We start from the raw sequence: 22,653 nt of genomic DNA, 5'->3' as shown, positions 1-22,653 counted from the left end.
ATCATCAGCAAGACCTATAAAGCCTGTGATGAAAACAGTAAAATACTGCTGCTCTTGCTTCTCTATGGACTCTAATTTTTAGTGGATCTGGTTTACGGATAATTCATTTGAGTAACTCTTTCTGCTCCTATAGGTGCTGATTTCAGACAGCAGTCCAAGTCCAAAGAGCAGTACACTGTGGGTTATGGTTTCAGTCCTAGATGAAAATGACAACCGACCAGCTTTTCATGATAAGGTCTACCAAGTCAGACTTCCAGAGAGAGAACGAAGAAAGAAGGCTGAGCCCATCTACCGGGTGTTTGCCTATGACCAGGACGACGGGCCCAACAGTGACCTGTCATACAGCCTTGTGGACGGCAATGAGGATGGAAAATTTTTCATAGACCCCAAAACAGCTGTGGTGTCATCTCGCAAGGCGTTCACTGCAGGAAGCTATGACATCTTGACTGTATGAGTTCATTTTTACCTCTTGTTTCATTCAGTTATTCTAACTCGGTTGCTTGGATGGGTCCTATATTTTATTCTTACTTATTTTTGGCAGAAGACAAATGAGTATTCTACTTTCAGACATGCTGCCTTGACTTTCTGTAATTTAGCAAATTGATATAAAAATGGCTCATATTTATAACTGGAAAGACATTTTAAAACATAGCTGCAAAGACTTTACCATTTTGTTACTCTGGAAATTATTAGGCTTAATGTTCCAAAAAATCATCAGTTATAGATTTGAGTAAATCAAAAAATTAATTATTGCATACATTGTGACCAATATGATACAAAAACATGTATTTATTAATGTCATTGAATTAGTATAATCACTAAAAGCTGATTCTAAACTTTTTATGAACTATTAGATTTAACAGTCATTAATTGTAGCCAGTTTGTGCTTCTCCAGATTAAAGCATCAGACAATGGCCGTCCCCAGAAGTCTTCAACAGCTCGTCTGCATATTGAGTGGATTCGACGACCGCCTCCTTCATCTCCACCATTGCTCTTTGATGAGCCGTTCTATAACTTTACCGTCACTGAGAATGACAAGGTGGCTGAGATTGTGGGTGTGGTGTCTCTGCAACAGAACCCAGCTCCAGTTTGGTTTGATATCACAGGTAAAGTTCCCATGTAGGTGAACAGACATAACCATATGTGCCAGACTGGCTTATAAAAATGATACTTTTTACAAATGTCAGGCAAAAATTTCTGGCTAAATTAAAGTTTTCAACCTTTAGAACCTAAAATATGTGTTTTTATTGTATCTTCTACTTTAAATAAACCTTTTTATGTTTTAGTTTTGTTCATTGTTAACACTTTATAACGGAAAGTTATAAAGATCTATTTGTGTATAGAGACAATACAGACATAAGGTGGTCGCAAATAATTTTTCAAAATCTATTGAATGATTCTGATGATTATCACAGTGACAAGATTTTAGATGTGTCTTCTGTTTAAGCAAACCTAAAGTAAAGAGTAACAAAATGTCATAACTAATGAAATTTATTTTCATAAATTGTTGTAAACTAAACACTGAATTCCCTCCAGAATTTCAATTCTATGGTTTAATAATAACCTTTGCTGGACTAGTAAGACATCCTTGTAGAAATCCTATTTGCAGTGCTGTTAAAAAGTGTTATTTTTTTTAGTAATACAAATAAAGTTCCCACAACAGCCTTGAAAAATGGAGGTCACTGATGTCAGCACACAGAGTTCCAAATAGAACTGTTCCCAATTAAATCGCGAAGCTTTATGCCACTTCTCTGTCACTAGCCGTCAGGGGTTTGTTGGACACCAGTGCCTACATGCTTAAGACTATCCAGGCTCTTCATGTGTTGTCCAACAACAGTGGAATGACCTAATAAGAGCTAGCAGAAAAGGGAGATCCCAGCATGTCTCCAAGAAACTTCTGAAGACTCAGTTCCTCAGTAAGAATCTCCTAAACCAGCATCTACACTGTAGTTTTCGCTCCTTTTCTACTGTATCTCTTTCTGAACTTTCCTCTATGTCTGCACTCTGCTTCTATGCTCGCACCTCAGACACAACCTGATCAGTGGTCTTCCTTCTCAGTAGATTATTAGCTTTGATATTAATTGAATTGTTATATCCCCATTGGTTTGTCACTTCAGATAAAAGCATCTGCCAAATTCAGCTCCATAAACACAACTTAAATTTGAAATGGTCCACAGGGACCGCTCCGTCCCAACCTCCGAACCCTAAGAGCACTGTACCAGCTTACAGGCTTTGTGGTGATGGCACCATGCTTTGAGTCTGTTAAGCTGTTGATAGTACTGGTTCACAACTGAAGAATCCACAGCTTCACATCACTGGGTGTTATGCATATTTGCTATGAAATAACTAGTGCTGTCTCTGTCCTTTTTCCTGTTTTCTTCAAAAATGTATTTTCTTCCTGTCTTACCCTTTCTCTTTTTTTCTGTCTTTGATACTTCATGCCTGGAAGGTGCCAGGCCTTTTCGTGAGATGTTCTATATCTTGCAGAGTGCTTGTTTCAAGAACTGTTCCTCAGAAGGTATTTTATATACACTATTCATTTTGGCACACTGCTATCAGAAGAAATCCCTTCATTTTGTCGCCGTTTTAAAAACAAGCATTTTTACTTGGTCATACCCACAGTCTACCCTTCTTTTTATTTCCTGCCACTGCTTTCTGTTTTGGTTCTGTATTTTCACTAGAAGTTTCCCATTACTCTCTTTTTATCTGCTTCCATGGCTACAAGCCTCTGTTACCTCATTACCCTCCAGTTGCTGACCCTTCATTAGCAGCAGCAATACATTTTTCATAGAATGCAAGTGTTATAGTATTCAGATGTACCTTCACAAACACATTCAAATGGTATATTACTTAATGATCTGGTTATCAAACTAATGATACAGTTTGTCAAAATGAGGATGTTCCTCTCCACTCCAGATTGAATGTGGAAACCACCTCCTAGAAATTAACGCTACTCATTACTTAGGTAAGCTTCTTAATTAAATCATACGTATACCTCAACATACTGTGTTGGTTTAAAGAAAATTCAATTTGAAATTACATCTAAATTAGGAGTGAAGTGGAAAATCCATGCATTATCTTCCACTTAATCCAGGATCCAGTTGTGGGTTTTAGAACTTCCTCCTCCCCAGCCACATGAACCAGCTGCTCCAGAGGAATCCCACTGTGTTTCCAGACCAGCTGAGAATTATAGTCTCTCCTGTCTCTCCTGGGTTTTCCTCTGGGTCTCCTTCTGGTGGAATGTTTCCTGAACACCTCAACAGGAGAGTGTCTGGGAGGCATCTTAACCAGATGCCAAAGACACCTGGAAAGTTGAGACTCCCTGCAAAAGAAACTGATTGTATCCACAATCTCTTTTGGTCACTATCCAGAGCTCTTAACGGTAGATGAGGGTAGGAATGTAGACTGACCAGTGAATCAAGGCCTTCGCCATTTGGCTCTGCTCTCTCTTTACCATGACACACTGTCATTGGTGAACACAACCCCTGAGATCCTTAAACTCCTCCACTTGGGGCAGAGCCTTGACCCTGAGAGGCCCTTTACTCTTTTCCAGCTCAATGGAAAATGGTTTTGAATTTGGAGGTGCTGATTTTTATCCTGGCTGTGAACAGATCCTCTTAACAGCTTGGCTGTGGGTGGAAATTCTGCCCATAAAGGTTATGAACAAAATTGGTAACAAAGGGCAACCTTGGCGGAAATCAACTCTTACGGGAAACATGTCTGGCTTCCTTCTGGTACTGCGGGCCAAGCTTTGACACCAGTCATACAAGGACCCAACAGCGCATATCAAGGAGCCTGAAGAACCCCACAAAACTCCCCAAAGGACATAGTCAAACACCTTTTAGGTTGCACTTTGTCTGACACCTCCCCTAGAACCTGTTTGTCATGGACGAAATTACCAGGGGCAGAAACCCCCTGACTACTGGTAGATCTTTGGGACACTCAATCTACTCCACCACCATAAGTTGGCAGCCCATGGAGAAGTGAAGAGGAAGATAGTTGGCTAAACATCTAATTGCTAAAGCTACTCATGATGCATAGGAAGCATCAGTATGTATTCATCTGAAAGTGTCATTAAAGAAATGATCAGTCTGAAGTCTTTAAAGGTCTTTCTGTCTGAAGGGTAATATCTAGCTCCATGCCTAAGCTTCATTAAAAAAAGAGAGGAGTACATCAGAAAAATATAATTATTCTCAGATTTACAATACTAATACGATTGGATAGTGATTGATCAAATGGCAAAAAGACTTAATAATAGAACAATTACATATGTATAATGATTAATTAACTAACAAGACATAAATATAAATGTAACGACTTAAAGTGAATTCTCAAAAGGATCTGTAAAGGATAATGACTGTTCTGGTTTTCTTCAGCTGATAAAATGTATATCCAGTTAAGCAGTCTTCTCTGTAAAAGGTAATTTATGGTTAATGACTATAATTTAGATTGATTGAATACCCAATGGGCTGCACAGTGGCACAGATGGTAACACTGTTGCCTTGCAGCAAGAAGATCCTGCATGTTCTCCCTGTGCATGCATGTGCTTGGTTGTTTGTCCTGTCTGTCTCTGTGTTGCCCTGCTGGCGACCTGTTCAGGGTGACCCCACCTCTCGCCAAAAACGTTCGCTGGAGATAGGCACCAGCAACCCTCACATCCTACTAGAGACAAGGGTGTTAGAAAATGTGGTAAATATTCCTCAAAAGATATTAAAACCATCCATAAGAAAAATATGCTGCTTTATGGATCAACCAGATTTGGGCCTGACACATTTTATGCACGATGCTGTGGTGAATTTTGCTGAACACCAGGCTACATTTATTCACTGAATTATGACATGTTTATTTTCAGAAAAACTTTGTATGGCTCACTGCATACGTTCTTCTTCCAACTCTTGTTTGGGAGCAGGTGGGAACAGCGACAGTGTGTTCGACGTGGAGCGGACAGCAGCTACCATCATCATTGCAAAGCCTCTGGATGCTGAGCAGCGTTCCTTCTACAACCTGACAGTCCAGGCCACAGATGGCACCAACACTGCATATGTACAGGTGACCTCTCACTATGACATTCTGTTTTTCTTGTTGTAACATTTAGTATTTATTGAATCTATTTTCCAGGCTCTTCATGAAACATCTCTGCTGTGTATTAGTGAAATGCTCAATTAAACTTCATCCTCCATCTTTCAAGTACTCACTTTATGCTCATTAAGCCTTAAAGCACATTAACACTGCTGGTGGACCTGCTGCAGCTTGTTAGCTTAAAGTAGCATAATGAAAACCAAGCACAGATTAGCATTCGGGACACAGAGAGGGAAATCCTTGTTTGGTGATTTCTATTAAGAAGTTTTTACTTTTCTCTATTGAAATACTCTGCCACATACCTAACTTGACTATTTGGTCTGGTATCAGGGTATTGACTATTTTTATCATAGAGAAAGGTAGATTGAATAGTGTCCACGATTCTATTGTTATTCTTGTGATCTTCATAGTTTGTATTTAAATTTTTTATTTAGACTTTGCATTTAATTCCTAATCTTGCGCAGACATTATACATTTTATCTCCTATATGTCAGTAAGTATAGCGTGTGACATGAATAGCAAAGGGCTCGATAAAATGTTTGGAATTTTTTTTGCTAAATGTGGATGTGTCATGATGCATGTGAAAGAGGACCAAAATGCAGACGATGCCACATTTAATGTCACGATAAGAAATTTACAAGGAACAGAACATAGGAGAACAAGAAGTGGACAACAGTGGAATCTGGTGGTCACTAACTGACAGTGAAGAGCTCACATACTAGAAAGTTTGATTTGTGGACAGAGAACCGGTGGCTGGTGGAGATCAGAGAGGTAGGCTAAATGAAAAAAAGAAATCAATACAAGGAAATAACATAAGCCAAAAGTCTACACAACAGGAGGTATGACAGGACTGCTGTTTGTGAAATTGAGCACATTAAAAACTAAAACAGCACATTTCAGTTAATACTGCCTTTCATCTTTTTATTTTTAACTCATTCCTTTTCATCTTACCAATGTCTCTATGTTCCAGGTTTACATTACTGTTCTAGACAGTAATGATAATGATCCCGTCTTCTCAAAACAAGTCTACGAGGTCATTATTTCGGAGGATACACCACCCAACACTGAAGTGGTCCAGATACTGGCATCAGACCGAGACGAGCATCACCAGCTCACCTATTCTCTCCACAGCTCCATAGACTCTAGAAGCATGCGTCTGTTCCACATCCACCCAATGCTGGGAACAGTCTACACTGCCCAGAGGCTGGACCACGAGGCCTGTGCCCAGCACATTTTGACTGTCGTTGTATGTATACTTTGCTTAAGAATAAGCCCTTCCTTTGATTCTAGCTCTTTTAATGAAGGTTTTGCCATTTAAGGATTATGTTAGAGCTTAAATATTTTCTGAACTGACCACATTGATAAAAATTTGACCCAACATCCTTAAAGGAATGTTTCATTAAAATATTACTTCTTTAGTTTATTTATTATTACTTTGACCATTAAAACATAGCTGAATTACAGCAAATCCTAAAGAAAACAATGTGCCAGTTAGAAAAAATATCTTTTGAAACACTGGGTTACAAAAAACATTTTTTGGAACTTGTCAATTATTTTTCAACTGATTTATGACTATTTTGCATGACTGAATCCAAAGATGACATTCATTTTTTTGCAATCAGGTCAGGTTTTTATTCTAATTTGATTTAGAGAAATCTGACTTTCTGACTAAATTTTGTGACATTATTGTTGTGATCTGTGTTTTCTGTGTATTTATTTTGAGGTTTTTCAGTGTTTATTAGCCTGTTCCCCTGTGAGTCTCTGTCTTCTCTGTTGATTGTTCCCAGCTGTGTCTCGTTTCTTTGATTACCCTCCCAGTGTATTTAGTCTCACCTGTTGTCTTTATCTCTTGTCGGATCCTCGTCGTGTCTAACCAGTCCGTTCTGTCAGCTTCTTGTGTCCCTGTTTATCATCTTCATCCTGGCCTGCCTGCCTCTTCCCTCACCTCACCAAACCCATCAATTATGATAATTATCAGTTTATTTCTGTTAATATTTCTCATCCAAGAGGTTTTAGGAGAAGTTTTCTAACGGAGTGTATTAATTAAATGTTACAAACTTGGATTTCTGTAAATTGAATAATAAACAGTGATAAGGGTAAGTACATGTGACTTGAACATTACGTCTCCATCTCTTTTCTGTCCTGATGGAATCTCTCTCTCCTCCTGCTCATCACTCATTGATCCAGATGTGAGAACAAGTCATGCATTTTGATGCTCATGTTGCTCCATAGCAAACGTTAGCTGGAAATAGGCACCAGCACCTCACTAAGGGACAAGGGTGTATAGAAAATTGATGGATGGATGTTGCTCCATAGTTCAGAAAGTTGACCTGACCCGAGTAAAACCAAAGTGATTTTTGGATTCAGTACTTCAAATTGACCATAACAGGAAAAATCTGTTTCTGTTTTGGTTCTGTTCAATAGGTTGCTTAGCAGTGTTTTGTTGTTTTTTTTGTGTTAATTAAAAATTAAACGTTTGGATAAAATATTACACAAAATTTAACATGCCTGCTGTTGGAGAACAAATACATAAAATTAGACAAGTACAAGACTTCTCATAAAAACACTAAATGCAAAATAATTTATTAGCATTCAAAACATTCATGTTTGCCAAGTTGAGGTAAAATTTTGAGGCTACAGATTATATTTGTTTGGGGGAACTGATCACCAAACAAATGTGAAAATAGCAGAGCCATTTCAGTAGATCCTGAAATGGCTCTGCTATTTTCACAAGACAGTCCCACAGCTCTGCTCAGCCGAATACATAATACCAGTGTCATATTTTTCACTCTCTGCAGCCTCCATCATGGTTGTTAATTTCACTCTCAGGTTCATATAGTTTGAGTCTTTGTCAGACAAAACTTGTGGACAAACCTTGACTCAGAGAGCATGGGGTCTTGCTGTGACATAGTAGCCTCTTCCAGCACAAACTGGTTTACTGAGAGGACAGCTTTCTAATTGCACCTGGTGGAACTTACTTTTATTTAGGTGTATCAGAGTAAAGGGTGCTGAGTACAAACCTACTCTATAATTTTATTTCTGTCCATTTGAAAAATATGTTCTATGCCATGATGGTCTATTACATACAATTATAGAAAAACACATTGACGTTTTGTGATCACTGGCATCAAAATTAACTGTTAAAAGTTAACTGATGTAAGCTATTGTGGTTGCTACAATATACAGATAGCTAACAAAGACCACATACTTATTTAGGTATTTATTCTCTTTTACCTTTGTCTCTCCAGGTCAAGGACCAAGAGTTCCCATACAGAAAAAATCTTGCTCGTGTTCTGATAGAGGTGGAAGACACAAATGATCATGCACCCTTTTTTACCAGTGCACTCTACGAAGGCTTAGTTTATGAATCAGCTGCAGTGGGATCAGCTATAGTGCAGGTTACCGCTCTGGACAAAGACAAAGGCAAGAATGCTGAATTACACTACTCCATTGAAGCAGGTAAGCTACTGTAGTTTCTGAAAACCAAATACATGTAAATTTTCAAAACATTGCAAATATACTATTTGGGTGTTTTTTCTTCACAGGAAACACTGGCAATGCATTCAACATTGAGCCAGTTCTTGGTATACTTCGTGTTGCACGTCACTTGGACTTATCAAGCATCGGACACTATGTTCTGAGTGTCAGAGTCACTGACAACGGCACCCCTGCCCTGTCTGCTACCACGATAGTGCGGATTACCGTCACTCTCTCAGACAATTCTGGTCCAAGGTTTCTTCAACCTGAATATCAGACTGAGATCAGAGAAAATGCCATTACTGGGACTTCTGTCACCACAATCAGTGCTGTCAGCCAGTCAACCCTCACTTTTGATATCAAGCAAGGAAACATAGAACAAGTTTTTCAGATTAATCAATATAGTGGAGTCATTACAACTCAAAAACCTCTGGACTATGAAAATATAGCTTCTTATAGCCTTGTAGTGCAAGCTACCAACATGGCTGGGATGGCCTCCAATGCTAGCTTGTTAATTCAGATATTGGATGAGAATGACAATCCACCTGTGTTCCAACAGCATCACTACCGTGGCAGCATTTGTGAGCTAGCACCAGTCAACAGTGTGGTCTTGAATTCAGAAAACCTCCCTCTAGTGATCAAAGCTTCTGATGCTGACTCCAACCAAAATGCTCTGTTGGTCTATCAGATTGTTGAGGAGACTGCAAAGATGTTCTTCACAGTGGACTCAGTAACTGGCTCCATTAGAACCATTGCTAATCTTGATCATGAGACATTTTCAGCTTTCCACTTCCATGTTAATGTGAGGGACAATGGTAAGCCACAACTTATAGCAGATAGTCCAACTGAGGTGACTATACAAGTGATGGACTCAAATGATTCACCTCCAGTCTTCAAACAGAATACTTATGAAACTGTTCTTCTACTTCCCACCTACACTGGTGTCGAGGTCCTGCAGGTATCAGCCACAGACCCCGATACTGATATTCCTACAGATCTTACATATTCCTTGGCTGAAGGAGTGTTGGAGAATTTTTCCATCAAATCCGCCAGTGGGATTATTGTCGTCAAAAACAGCAACTTCTCCAAAGAGCTTTTTCGCCTAAGTGTCAGAGTTTCAGATGGAAAATTTTCCACCACTGCTTTGGTGACAATAATTGTTAAAGAGGCTCTGGACTCGGGTCTAAGTTTTTCCCAGAAGGTTTACGTCTCATCTATTAAAGAGAATGTGTCAAATATATCCATAGTGGCTGTGGTCAGTGCTGTAGGAAACCGCCTCAACGAGCCATTGCTGCACACTCTCCTGAATGCTGCCACAAGGTTTACCATTCGCCCAACATCTGGTGTTATCCAGACCACAGGAATACCCTTTGATCGAGAAGAACAGGACTTCTATGAACTGATTGTGGAAGCAAGACGGGAGCATGATCATCAGCATGTGGCCAGAGTTCTTGTTAAAGTTCATATAGAAGACATAAATGATAACCCCCCAGTGTTTGTTGGACTTCCATATTATGCAGCTGTTCAAGTAGAAGCTGAGTCAGGTTTATCCATTTTCAGAGTCTCCGCAGTGGATGGTGACAAAGGTATTAATGGAGAGGTGACATACTTTCTCAAGGATGATCATGGCCACTTTATGATTGACCAACAGACAGGCACCATTAGCCTGAAAAGGACTTTTGAGTCAGATTTGTCCAATGTGGAGTACCAATTAGAGATACATGCCAAAGATTGTGGTGACCCTCCCCTGTCATCTACCATTACTTTTCCCATCACTGTGGTTAACAAAGCTATGCCTGTCTTTGACAAATCCTTCTACTCTGTTTCTGTGAATGAAGATGTGGATGTTCACACACCGATTATCGGCATCAATGCAACCAGTCCTGATGGACAAAACATAATCTATACTATTGTTGATGGAGATGCGTCTTTTCAGTTTGGTATTGGATTTGATACCGGAGTTATAAGTGTAATTAATTCATTGGACTATGAAGAAACACCATATTATCGCCTGACCATCAGAGCTACAAACTACCTGACTGGCTCCCATGCAGAAGTTGATGTAGATGTTCTGCTCCAAGATATAAATGATAACCCACCTGTCTTTAAAGAGATGTCCTACAAGATCGTTCTGTCTGAGACTGTCATGATCGGAACTCCAGCCCTTCAAGTTATTGCCACAGACATGGACTCTGAGAAGAACAATGTTGTTGGCTATCAGATATTCTCAAAAGAGCATAACAGCACAGATTATTTTCACATTGATAGTAGCAGTGGGTTAATTCTTACAGCAAGAATCCTAGACCATGAACTAGTCCCAGAGTATGACTTCATTGTCAGGGCCACTGATAATGGTTTTCCATCACTAAGCACTGAAGTGTCAGTGACTGTTCTTCTAAAAGACATGAATGACAATCCTCCAGTTTTCAACCAGCTTCTCTACGAGGCATATGTGAGTGAGTTAGCACCAAAGGGACACTTTATTACCTGTGTTCAGGCCTCAGATGCTGATAGTTCAGATTTTGACAAGTTGGTGTATAGTATTTTGTCAGGAAATGAACGAATGGATTTTGTGATGGAAAGAAAAACGGGAATTATCATGTTGTCCAGCCACCTTAAGCAAAGAATGGAGCCTACTTACAACCTCAACGTTTCAGTGTCTGACGGAGTTTTCACCAGCACAGCTCAGGTTCACGTTAAAGTGTTTGGGGCCAACCTGCATGATCCAGTGTTTGAACAGAAGATGTTTGAGGCAGAGCTAAGAGAAAATTCTCCTGTGGGAACCAGTGTAATTCAGGTAGGTGCTTTTGAGATTCACTAAGCTTGTAATCTTTATACATGTTTGACTGTATATTTTATTTTTCTCGTTTATGTTTTCATAATATGTATGCCTTTTAAATAGCCTCTGTTTTCTAAAGTTATTCTTTAAATTCTAGGTGAGGGCAATGGATGCAGACCCTGGAGTTTATGGCCACATAACTTACTCTTTTGTTAACGATGTGGGTAATGACCTGTTTAGCATTGATGCTAATGGTCAGATAAGCACAATAGAAAAACTTGACCGTGAGGACCCTTCCAACATGGACATTGTTCTTACAGTGGCAGCTCAGGATTCAGGAGGTCGTGTTTCCTATTGCACAATCCATCTTACTATCTTAGATGAAAATGATAATGCACCCCGCTTTAGTGCTACAGAGTACAGAGCTACGCTCAAATTTGATGTAGCCAAGGGCTTCTTCATCACACAGATTCAGGCTCTTGATCCTGACTATGGCACTAATGCCAAAGTAACATTTTCACTGTACAGTGAGGCACGGATCCCTGTAGCAGACGTTTTGGACATAGACCCAGACAGTGGTTGGATGGTTACCAAAGGCAGCTTCAGCCACTTGAGAAACTCAGTATTATCATTTTTTGTGAAGGCTGTAGATGGAGGAAATCCAGTTCGGCACTCTTTGGTCCCTGTCTACATTCATGTTCTGTCTCCGGAGGCGTTCTTTCCTGACTTCATGCAGCACCATTACTCATTTAGCATACTGGAGAACACACCAGTAGGTTCAGTCATTGGAAAGGTTCACCTCAAGATTCCTCATGGATATAACCCACATTCAGTTAGCTTTACCATTGTTAATGGAGAAAGTAGTGAAAATAATCTAGATGGCATATTTTTAATAGAGAAAAATACAGGAGTGATTAAACTTGATAAGCCCTTGGATCATGAGGTGATGAAAGGATTTAGTTTTAAAATAACTGCCACTGGACACCAGAGTAAGTTGGATGCTGTGACGTCTGTTGATGTTGAGGTCAAAGTTTTAGATCTAAATGACAATAAACCAGCCTTTGAGACCAACTCTTATGTGACGACTGTTATGGAAGGAATGACAATTGGAACCAGAGTCATTCAAATCAAAGCTCATGACCCAGACTCAGGAGCCAATGGCCAAGTAACATACAGGCTTGGGACATTAATCCAGGCAGAGGAAAACTCCGATGCATTGGTGCGGACGTTTAGCATCGACAGTAATACTGGCTGGATTGTCTTATGCAAAGAGCTCGACCACGAGTCCAATCCATCCTACATATTCACAGTGGTAGCATCAGACCTGGGAGAGACCCTGTCTTTCTCCAGTACCAGCACAGTGACAGTAGCAGTGACAGACATCAATGACAACCCCCCCATTTTCATGGAGAACCATTACTTCAGTTCAGTCCAGGAGAGTGGCCCTCCAGGCGAGGTGGTGGCTGTTCTGAACACGAAGGACAACGACAGCTCTGCTGTTAACCGGCATGTCAGCTATGTCATAACTGGTGAGTAATGAAGCAGGCATAAACAACAAAACACTCCATGATTCCATACTGTTATTCTATCATGCAAGTGTACCCACTTTACATTCTAAATTTTGATGTTTCTGATACATATGTAGGCCTTTTGGAGTGTACCTATTTTTTTTATAACTGTGTGATCTGCACAGTTTCCGGTAACACTTTATTTGAAGGGGGTTGAATAAGACTCTCATGATACCATCATAAACATGACATAACACCTGTCATGTTCATGAATAAGCCTTCATGAATATTTATGACTGTTGTCATAAAGCGTCATTCTGTAAATTATGACACTTTTAATACAAAGTTGACATTATTCAAAATGTCTTTGTTATGACAACTTGACATTAACCAAAACATCATTACTGATATAAATTTGTTATAAAATAATTACTGATTTCACTTTAAAAATTAGGTAACTTTATATTATTAAAGGTAAAGTTGAAACAGTAATGATTTCTTGGTTAATGTCAAGTTGTCATAACAAAGACATTTTGAATAATGTCAACTTTGTATTAAAAGTGTCATAATTTACCGAATGACGCTTTATGAAAACAGTCATAAATATTCATGAAGGCTTATTCATGTTCATGACAGGTGTTATGTCATGTTTATGAAAGTGTCATGACAGTCTTATTCATGAAATAAAGTGTTACCCAGTTTCCTAAGGTCCTACAGCAGCAGTTATGGTTATATTGGTTGTATATCGTATATATATATATATACATGGTTATATATTATACCTCTGCAGGCAGAGGTATAATATATGTATAATATATGTCTTATATTGGTGGAGTGGTGGAGTGGTGGAGAAAGTACTCAAAAAATGTACTTAAGTAAAAGTACAAATACACAGACAAAAATGTACTCAAGTGAAAGTAAAAGTACCACATTAACATTTTACTTAAGTAAAAGTAAAAAAGTACTGGCTTTTAAAAATACTTAAGTATTAAAAGTACAAGTACTTGCTGAATGCATTACCTAATCCCTAATACAATATCATTAAGTGAACCGATCGTATTTAATTGTAATACATTAGAAATGTGCCATTTCAATGAACAATGCCACAGATAAAGCATGTTTTTATTATGTTTACTCTCTGTAAAATAGTTTAGGCTTAAATATGTGATTCTATGCATCATAATTTCAGGGATGGAAACATCTTGTCTCCTGTCCTAACATACCATGAACTTCACTTTTTTTTTTTTTTTGCCACTAGTGGCATTTATTTTTAAAGAAATCCAACAGAAAGGGGATGGAAAGAAGGTGGGTGGGGGAGGACATGCAACCAAGGAGCCACGTAGTAGAGTTGTAGTCAAGACCACCTACCCAAGACCAAGTCAAGACCAGCACCCCGCGCTACGTGACACACACACAAAAAAGTTTTACCTATCAAAATTGCTTCTCAAATTGATTCGAAAGATCCACAATCCCATAAAACACCTAGATATTAAATACTTTAATCAGTAAAGCCGTCTGGATGAAAAACAAAACCAAACATGAACACTGTATGCACTGGGTTTTTACCTTTTAATGGCCAACTCTCTGTTATTATTATGTCAATTTGATACAGTAGAGTAGAGGCTTCCACACGTCCCATATTTGTGTCCTCTGTCACTTTTATCAGCAGTTAAAACTGTTTAATCCGTTGTTAACATGTTGTAACCTGTTTTTCCCGAGCCGCCTTTAAACGCAACATGAGCGCTACGACGCTAGCTCGGTTTCCACCTGTGAAGGAGACCTGCTGCTGCTGTACTGAGCTACACAGGTTTGTGTTAGAATCACGGCAGCAAACCAGCAAAACGCAAAGAACTTTTCACAGTTTTTCCCTCCAAACTAACCGACTGAGTTGAGTAAAGCTGTTGGATGCAGGTAATGTTAGCTAAAAGATGACTAGCTAATATCAATACAGAACCTTAAGCTTAACAAGTACCTTGTAGGCTACCGATGTTGGTGTCTATTTTCAGCTACGTACATTCATTTTGCCCCCGTCACACGCGTCGTTTCAACAGGACAGCCATTTGTAATCCATAGGGGGGGCGCAGAAAATGTTTGGAAACCACTGTCTTATGATTTATGCAGCGCCATTATATTACTGACAATTAGACAGACATCTTCTCCCGCTCAGAGAAAACCACTGCGCATGTCTGGAGCTCCGCGTGCGAGTAAAGGGGGAGGCGATGGGTGACAACTGACACGTAAATCACGTTATTGCTTGGATTTTACGGCGCCACCTTAAGTCCCTGAACTTCACATTTTAACGGAAAAAAAGCAATGAGACTTGGATGTAACGAGTAACGCGACAGTTTTGTAGAAATGTAGTGAAGTAGAAAGTACAGATACTTACTGTAAAATGTAGTGGAGTAAAAGTAGAAAATATCCATTATTAAATCTACTTAAGTAAAGTACAGATACACGAAAATTGTACTTAAGTACAGTAACGAAGTACTTGTACTTCGTTACTGCTTATTAGGTGTATATGTATTAAAAACCACACACACACACACACACCCCCCCCACACACACACACATATATATATAATCCATTATTGTGGTTTTGTGAAAACTTTGGAGGGTTGAGGGGGAAACCTCTTGTGCACAGAATATTTATTTTTATTTGTTTTATCTTCAGTATCCCTTTGGCTTCATGATGGTTTTCAGGTCTCTGGTGGCTCTTAACATTCAGTTTAGCTTAAGTAATGTGGCACAATATTTCAGTTCAGTCGTGGTGTTTTTTCTGGCTGCATTAATCTGTCCCATGCAGACATATTTTTCCTGTACAACGTCGATGCTGTAAATCGGTGCTGTGCTGAGTCAGATGTTATGCTTTACAGGCTGGAAATTAGCTACCCTTATTTGAGGATTTTTTTGTACTATTGATTGGGATTGATAAACAGTGTGACTTTGTGTTTCCCAGGTGGGAATTACCGAGGTGTATTTGCACTCGGCCTAGTTCAAGGTGAATGGAAGATGTATGTGAAAGGACCACTGGACAGAGAGGAACGCAACCTCTACATCATCAATGTCACCGCTAGTGATGGACTCTTTGTTTCCCACACAATTGTGGAGGTGACAGTGATGGACACCAATGACAACAACCCCATTTGTGACCAGGTAGGAAGACACCCTCACATGCTGGTGGGATCTGGAAAAATATTGATATGCAAAAATTGTTAGGTTATTTTATTCTTTTATAAATATGTGCTTTTATGCAGGTGGTATATACAGCCAGCATCCCAGAGGACCTCCCACTCAGCAGTGTTTTGCTGAGGGTTGGAGCTACAGATGCTGATGCAGGCAGCAACGCTCAGCTCAAGTACTCCCTGCATGGTCCTGGATCCCAGGACTTCATCGTGGATCCAGACACTGGTATGTATGGGAACTCGGTTTCATATTTTAGAGGCAATTCAGAAATACTGTATGTTTCAGCCCAAGAACATTTTTAGTGTTTTGTAGACAAAATGTGAATTTTTAAACTATATCCTTTTACAAATAGGAATCCAATCCTGTGTAATATAACATCTGTGTTTCTGGTGTTGGTCAGAAATCTAGCAGCAGAAGTCTGGATGAACTGCAGCTGCTGCTTGGCCAGTAAAGATACTGTTACAACAGTCCAACCCACTGAAAATAAAAGCACGCTCCAGCTGTTGTGTGTGGGGATTTGCTCCAACACTCTTTTATCTTTCAGTGTTGAAATTGTTGACATTTTGTTGTAGTTTGTGTTTTCACTAAAGCTGTTGGAAATGTATGTTTGTTTGACACACTGCCGTGTCCATGTTGGGTCCCTGGTCTCCAAATGTGCCTTTCTTTGCTTCTCACCTGTCCAGGTGAAATCAAGTCATCAGTGATTCTTGACCGTGAGACCAATCCCAACTACAGATTAACTGCCAGGGCGACTGATGGTGGAGGGCGGTGGTGTCGTGCCGAAGTGCAGCTGGTGGTGACAGATGTGAATGACAACCCACCGCTTTTTACACTGTCACAGTATTATGTCAGTGTGTATGAAGACACTCCAGTAAAGGCTCTGCTCACTCGCATCCACGCTGTAGACCCAGATGAAGGTGATGACAGACTGACTGTTACTGCTCAGTTAGCAGCTATTGCTGATGATGTCGTTGTTACTAATCTTACAGCATGGCCAAATATTTACAAGGACATACTTACTGTTGTACTAATGATGCAGGTTCAGCTTTTTGTTGTAAAGGTTAATATTAGTTTTACATTGTTTTACAAAGTGATTAGATGCATAATTATATATTGAAAATAAGCCTCTAAGGTCACCTTTCAACAAGCGACTTTCCAGACAGAGCAATAATGAAGTGGTTTAGATCAAAGCATATTCATAAACATAAAGTAAAAATTTTAAATGGCAGCAGACAATGCAGTCACCATCATACTTTACAGTTCTCTGATTACAGCAGGTTAAGCTAGTTTACTGGGAGATGGGATGAAGCATCGCACTATAAAGAGAAGAGAAGATTCCCAGGGATAAGGCAACAATGTTTACGGAATGAGTGGTAGTATTTACTGCTCCGCAGACCAACCCATTGCTATAGAGGAAAATATAAGTTTTCATCACCTTTTGTGGATGCTGGAGCCAAGGAAGACTCTCCCGTCTTAACACTGCCTAGCTGGCATAGCTATGCTAGTGCAAATGGCAAGTTTTCTAATGTGAACATTGATGGTTAGCTTCACTACAGACAACTAAAACTGATAGGCCTGCTCCATGTTACTGCTTTGCCTCATGACACATTGAGTAATACTGTTATTTGTTACAATAGTACCGCATGGCCAGCAGTTTGGTGGATCTGATTCTGCAGCATACATAACCAGAGAAGTCAAAGAGATACTAAACAGTGGAGACATCAACAGAGCATGCACACAACATTTTACATGATAATACAAAAATAGAAAATTCAGTGGTTCAAGCTCTGGCAGATTTGCACACACTCTTCAGCTTCTTGTGCTCAGTGTGTAACTGAATGGAGCAGCATCACAGAAACTATGGACATCCTGAAGAAGACAGTCATTTCAAGAGCTTAGAACTTCTTTTCCAGGCTAAGATTTTAATCCCATATAGTGTTATTTACTACTTATGCTTTTTATATATATGTAAATTTCTTTTGCATGTTGTTTGAAAATACATTTTCATTTATCAATTATGAGGGAAAAGTAACAGAAAGGCTTTCTAGAGATGTACAAAGAGGAGTAACCTATTCCTCTGCAGATCCCTCCTCTGAGGCAGCCATGTTTGATCACTATTATAAGAAATGACACAAAGCTTTTATGTGATAAATGAAGAAGCTGAAAATGTCCAAATACTCACTACATAAATATTTTGCTTCATAAATAAGAAGGCTCATAAACTTCAAGTACGTAGCTGATAGTTGTTTGTTTCTAAAAAGCAGGTCCGGGTCGCATGGTGGTCTACTCCTTGGCTGACTCTGCTGGAGGTTTTTTCTCCATCGATGAGTTCACTGGCATAGTAGTCCTGGAGCACATTCTTGACCGGGAAGTCCAGCCGACTCATCAGATAACCGTGCGTGCTTCTGATCAGGGTTCGCCGCGGACGCTCTTCTCGCTGGTCAACATTACGATTACTGTTCTGGACATCAATGACAACCCGCCTGTTTTTGAGCGCCGCGATCTACTGGCAACCATTCCAGAGGATGTGGGAGTCGGTACTGAGGTTCTGAGAGTGCATGCCGCTAGCAAAGACATCGGGACAAACGCTGAGATCTCCTATAGCATCAGATCAGGCAACGAACACAGGAGGTTCTACATTCATCCCCTGACCGGTAAGTGAGGGAGTTGTTTGTTTGAATTATGCAACCAATGACTTTTAAAAATATAGGTATATATATTTTTTATTTTTTAAAGATTTTTTTCAGCATTAGTGGCCTTTATTTAACAGTAATCAGTCAGGAAAGAGGCAGAGAGAGAAGGGGAGAAGTTGAACTCAACATAAAAAAATTGTAACATGACAATCAATGCACAGAGGAGATATAGCCATTACACTGTTTGCTGTGATTCAAAGTTTTAAGCAGGTGGAAGTATCCATCCATTATCATACACATTGCAAAGGGTGCTGGTGCCTATGTCCACTCTGGACAGGTCACCAGTCCATCACAGGGCAACACAGAGACAAATAGGGCAAACAGTCACACACACCTAAGGAGAATTTAGAGAGCCCAATTAACCTGACAGTCGTGTTTTTAGACTGTGGGAGGAAACTGGAGAGAACCCACCATGCACAGGGAGAACATGCAAGCTCCATGCAGAAAGACCCCAGGCTGGGAATCGAACCCTGGACCTTCTTGCTACTAAGTGACAGTGCTACCAACTTCACTACCATGCAGCCCCATTTGGAAATATGCAGTTGAAATTTGGTTTTCATGCAACATTTATTGTGTACATTTACACAAGTTTGGAAATGTTTTGTTTTTGAAAATAAAATACAAAAGTCAAAGTAACAACTTCTCTCAAATTCAATCTGGTTCCTATAATGTAAGATAAATTAAGAGTCCTCATTTTTTTTACAATTATAGCTACTAGGAACTATCCAGTAAAGTGGCTGAGGGAAAGTTCATAATACAAATTTAGAACATTTTATATCTGCAATCAAATTTGTATAATGTTTCAACAATCAAGTATTAAAATATCTAAGAAGGGCTCTTCTTTAATATGTGATATCAAACCACATGACCTTTTAAGTGGTGCTGTGATTGAAACACTCACACTAATGCTTGATTAATCATGATTAATCACTATGCCTAACTTTTTAAGCTTGAAATATAAATATGCAGCCAGTTGTGGTTGTAGTTGTGGCCCTGAGAAAGTCCCTCCTTATGCTGCACTCCAACCAGTTCAAATGCAAACAGTTATCTGATTTGTAGAAGAAAGCAGACGATGTCGTCTCCCAGTACTCAGCCACTGCTCTGAATGTATGTGTCCTTCTCTCTTATTGTTCCACAGGTGCCATTTTAGTGGCCCTCCCTTTGGACTATGATACCTGCAAGGACTACTTTCTAACCGTGGAGGCTCGTGATGGTGGCACTCCTCCTTTGAGTGCCATTACTACATTGAACATCAACCTAACGGATGTAAATGACAATGCTCCAGTGTTCAGCCAGGCCCTTTACACTGCTGTGGTGCCAGAAGATTCCACAATTGGACATTTTGTAGTGCAGGTACATTTATGGTCATGTTAGGTAGTTCCTGCTACGAGTCTCATGTTTCCAGGGTTCTGGTAACAGAAATTTGCAGATCCAGTGGGTGGTTCTAAATGGTCGCCCTGATGTAGCTTCAAATGAAAGTATATTTTGTCATCAGTCTCAATTTTTTTTATTGTTGTCTTAAGATCAAGTGAAAATTTCTTGCCTAAACCTCATGAAAACAATTATAGAACACATTAAAAAATATTCTCAGAATCACACTTTTAACACTGATTGAAAAGTAGAACAGAGGGTGTGATGTAAATGGTTGACAAAGTAACAGTGATTAACTCTTTTGGCAAATATAATGGATGGCAAGTTACGATTTGGGCTTCAGATATTGATCAGTAACATGTCCTGGATGACACATGATCAATCGCGTCACTGCAACCAGTCAAAGTGTTGTGCAAAAAATAATTGCAGAGTCAACTAGTCATGAAGTTGACAGACACAGAGTTCTCACACTTTCATACATTTTTCTGTTTAGGATTTTTATTTCTTCTACTACCCAGATCCAACTTTTCATTTCATTATATTTAAGTGAAAATATATTAGCAATTAGCTATTTTATAATTTTTTTTCTTATTTACATTAGTGGCAGAAGGATAACCTTGCAATATGAGACACACTGTATTGTTTAGTTGTGATGTGTTTGTATATTTTTTGCTGGCAGCTGGCAGCAGAAGATGCTGACAGCGGTCTGAATGGAGCCGTCCTCTACTCTATCTTCAGTGGAGACCAGGACAACGAGTTCTTCATTGACCCGACAAGTGGGGTCATAAAGGTCAACAAGCCGCTGGACCGTGAAACAGTAAGGACACAGTTCAGTCCAGGAGAGATCTCCTCATTTTAATTTACTTTGGTCCTTGTCAGTGTGACACACGTCAGCCTGTTACAGCGCATTATGTAGCAATAGACGCAAAATGTAATAAAATCATTGAATGAATTTTGTAATAGTTTCTGCCAGTGTTGGTCAAGATACTTGGAAATAGTAATTACTTCCTCAAAAAGGTAATACATATACTTTTTTTTATTTTCAAAACTAATTCGTTCAATAATTACTTAGTTACTTTTCTAAAAACAATGCACAACCTCAATACACTATAAAGCAATGTACCTGTCTGCCTAATTCTATATTTCCTGCATATTCCACTAAACATCTTAATCAAATCATCTCTTTTTACAACTTCTGCTTCACTCTTTTACCTCATGTACATCACATCACCAAAAAATGTAATGAATGCAACAATCTGTGATCTGAAGAATTTTGTTGAATATTTAAACTTATTCTCTGCACATTCCACTAAAATTTCAAGAAAATCAAGTTTCTTTTCAAACTGCGTTTCTTCCTATGTCACTATATAACATACAATAGTTTTCACATTTTCACTTCTTCATTCAAATATATGTAAAGTACAGCAATAAAATGAAATAATTTAGATTAGTCTCTTTTTACAAATTAGTAGCATTGGCATCTTTTAGCAGTTGAAGTACAGAAGGAGAGCTGTTAGAGGTTTGCACAGGTGTTTGCTCAGCGGTGGTTTTTGTCTTAGAATTCGGCCATGCAGAGGCATGACCTCTGACCTGAGGCGAGTGAGGCCTGTGACTCATTGGGTGTGGTTGTGTGGTCTTCTGTGACCTCTTGGATGAGTTTTTGTTGCACCTTTGGAGTAATTTTAATTGACAGGCCACTCCCTGGAAAGTTCACCAGTGCTCCATCTTTTCACTGTTGGTCGCTGGAGTTCCACCACTTTAGAAATGGCTTTAGTTTCTTTCTCATTACTTCCTGAATTTGTTCCCAGTAATCCCCAACTGCAGCTGCGCTACAAAACACGTGAATGCTCAAATGTGGATCTTGGCTCCTAAAATGCAGGTAGTGATTTATAAACTCTTTCACATCACTGTGGGAACCAAAAATGATGCTTTCAGCTCTTCACTCATATCGCTTTCTGCCTTGGTGAAATTGTGGCTCCCCCCCAAACCCTTTTTTCCTTCGTTAATCATGAAATAAAACTGACCTTCTGGCTCATTTAAACAAACACTGACATTCATGAAGTGCTTTGCATCGACCATTTATGGTTGAAAGTGGCAGGACCTTAAACGGGACCTTGTGCGCAAACTGTGAGGTTCAACTGTGATGTATAAGGGAAAACTGTATGTACATGATTTTATAAATATTACATTTTTTGTCATATGCCATTTTTGCCTTTTGTGCGTATGTACAGTTCTATAATGGGGCTGTTAAATAGTTTTGTGTAAAATATCGTTTATCGTCTTCATTCTAGATTGCATCTCTATCGCTGTAGTGAAAGTCTTCCATGCTCTCTGTGCTTTTAGGTCCCCAGCTACTCACTGGCTGTCAGAGCGCTCGATACTGGAACCCCACCGATGTCATCCACTGCCGTGGTCAGCGTAGAGATCTCTGACATCAACGACAACCCACCCAGCTTCTTCCCAGCAAACCTTACTGCTGTCATACAGGTAGACGTGATGGCAGACTGTTACACTGCTAAAAACAGTTCTTGTACACACCAAAGATGCATGAGAAATTATTGAT

The 22,653-nt window shown here is 39.4% G+C and overlaps 1 protein-coding gene across 1 annotated transcript in view; it reads left to right on the top strand.

The window, feature by feature from the left end:
• LOC106903486 (protocadherin Fat 3-like) overlaps positions 1–22,653 on the top strand; it is a 53,257-nt gene that overhangs the window by 7,627 nt on the left and 22,977 nt on the right. The window contains exons 4-18 of the mRNA XM_088011452.1: positions 134–448; positions 896–1,106; positions 2,450–2,518; positions 4,907–5,049; positions 6,050–6,325; positions 8,328–8,538; positions 8,625–11,353; positions 11,493–12,864; positions 15,800–15,996; positions 16,098–16,251; positions 16,710–16,943; positions 18,288–18,680; positions 19,858–20,072; positions 20,770–20,907; positions 22,434–22,577. Coding sequence (XP_087867578.1) covers positions 134–448; positions 896–1,106; positions 2,450–2,518; positions 4,907–5,049; positions 6,050–6,325; positions 8,328–8,538; positions 8,625–11,353; positions 11,493–12,864; positions 15,800–15,996; positions 16,098–16,251; positions 16,710–16,943; positions 18,288–18,680; positions 19,858–20,072; positions 20,770–20,907; positions 22,434–22,577 — 6,801 coding nt within the window. The remainder of the gene's footprint in view (positions 1–133; positions 449–895; positions 1,107–2,449; positions 2,519–4,906; positions 5,050–6,049; positions 6,326–8,327; positions 8,539–8,624; positions 11,354–11,492; positions 12,865–15,799; positions 15,997–16,097; positions 16,252–16,709; positions 16,944–18,287; positions 18,681–19,857; positions 20,073–20,769; positions 20,908–22,433; positions 22,578–22,653) is intronic.

Source organism: Poecilia mexicana, unplaced genomic scaffold (assembly GCF_051168715.1).
Source record: "Poecilia mexicana isolate PSO_F unplaced genomic scaffold, ASM5116871v1 scaffold_13, whole genome shotgun sequence".
Taxonomy (NCBI): Eukaryota; Metazoa; Chordata; class Actinopteri; order Cyprinodontiformes; family Poeciliidae; genus Poecilia; species Poecilia mexicana.
This window is presented reverse-complemented; position numbering and strand designations above follow the sequence as displayed.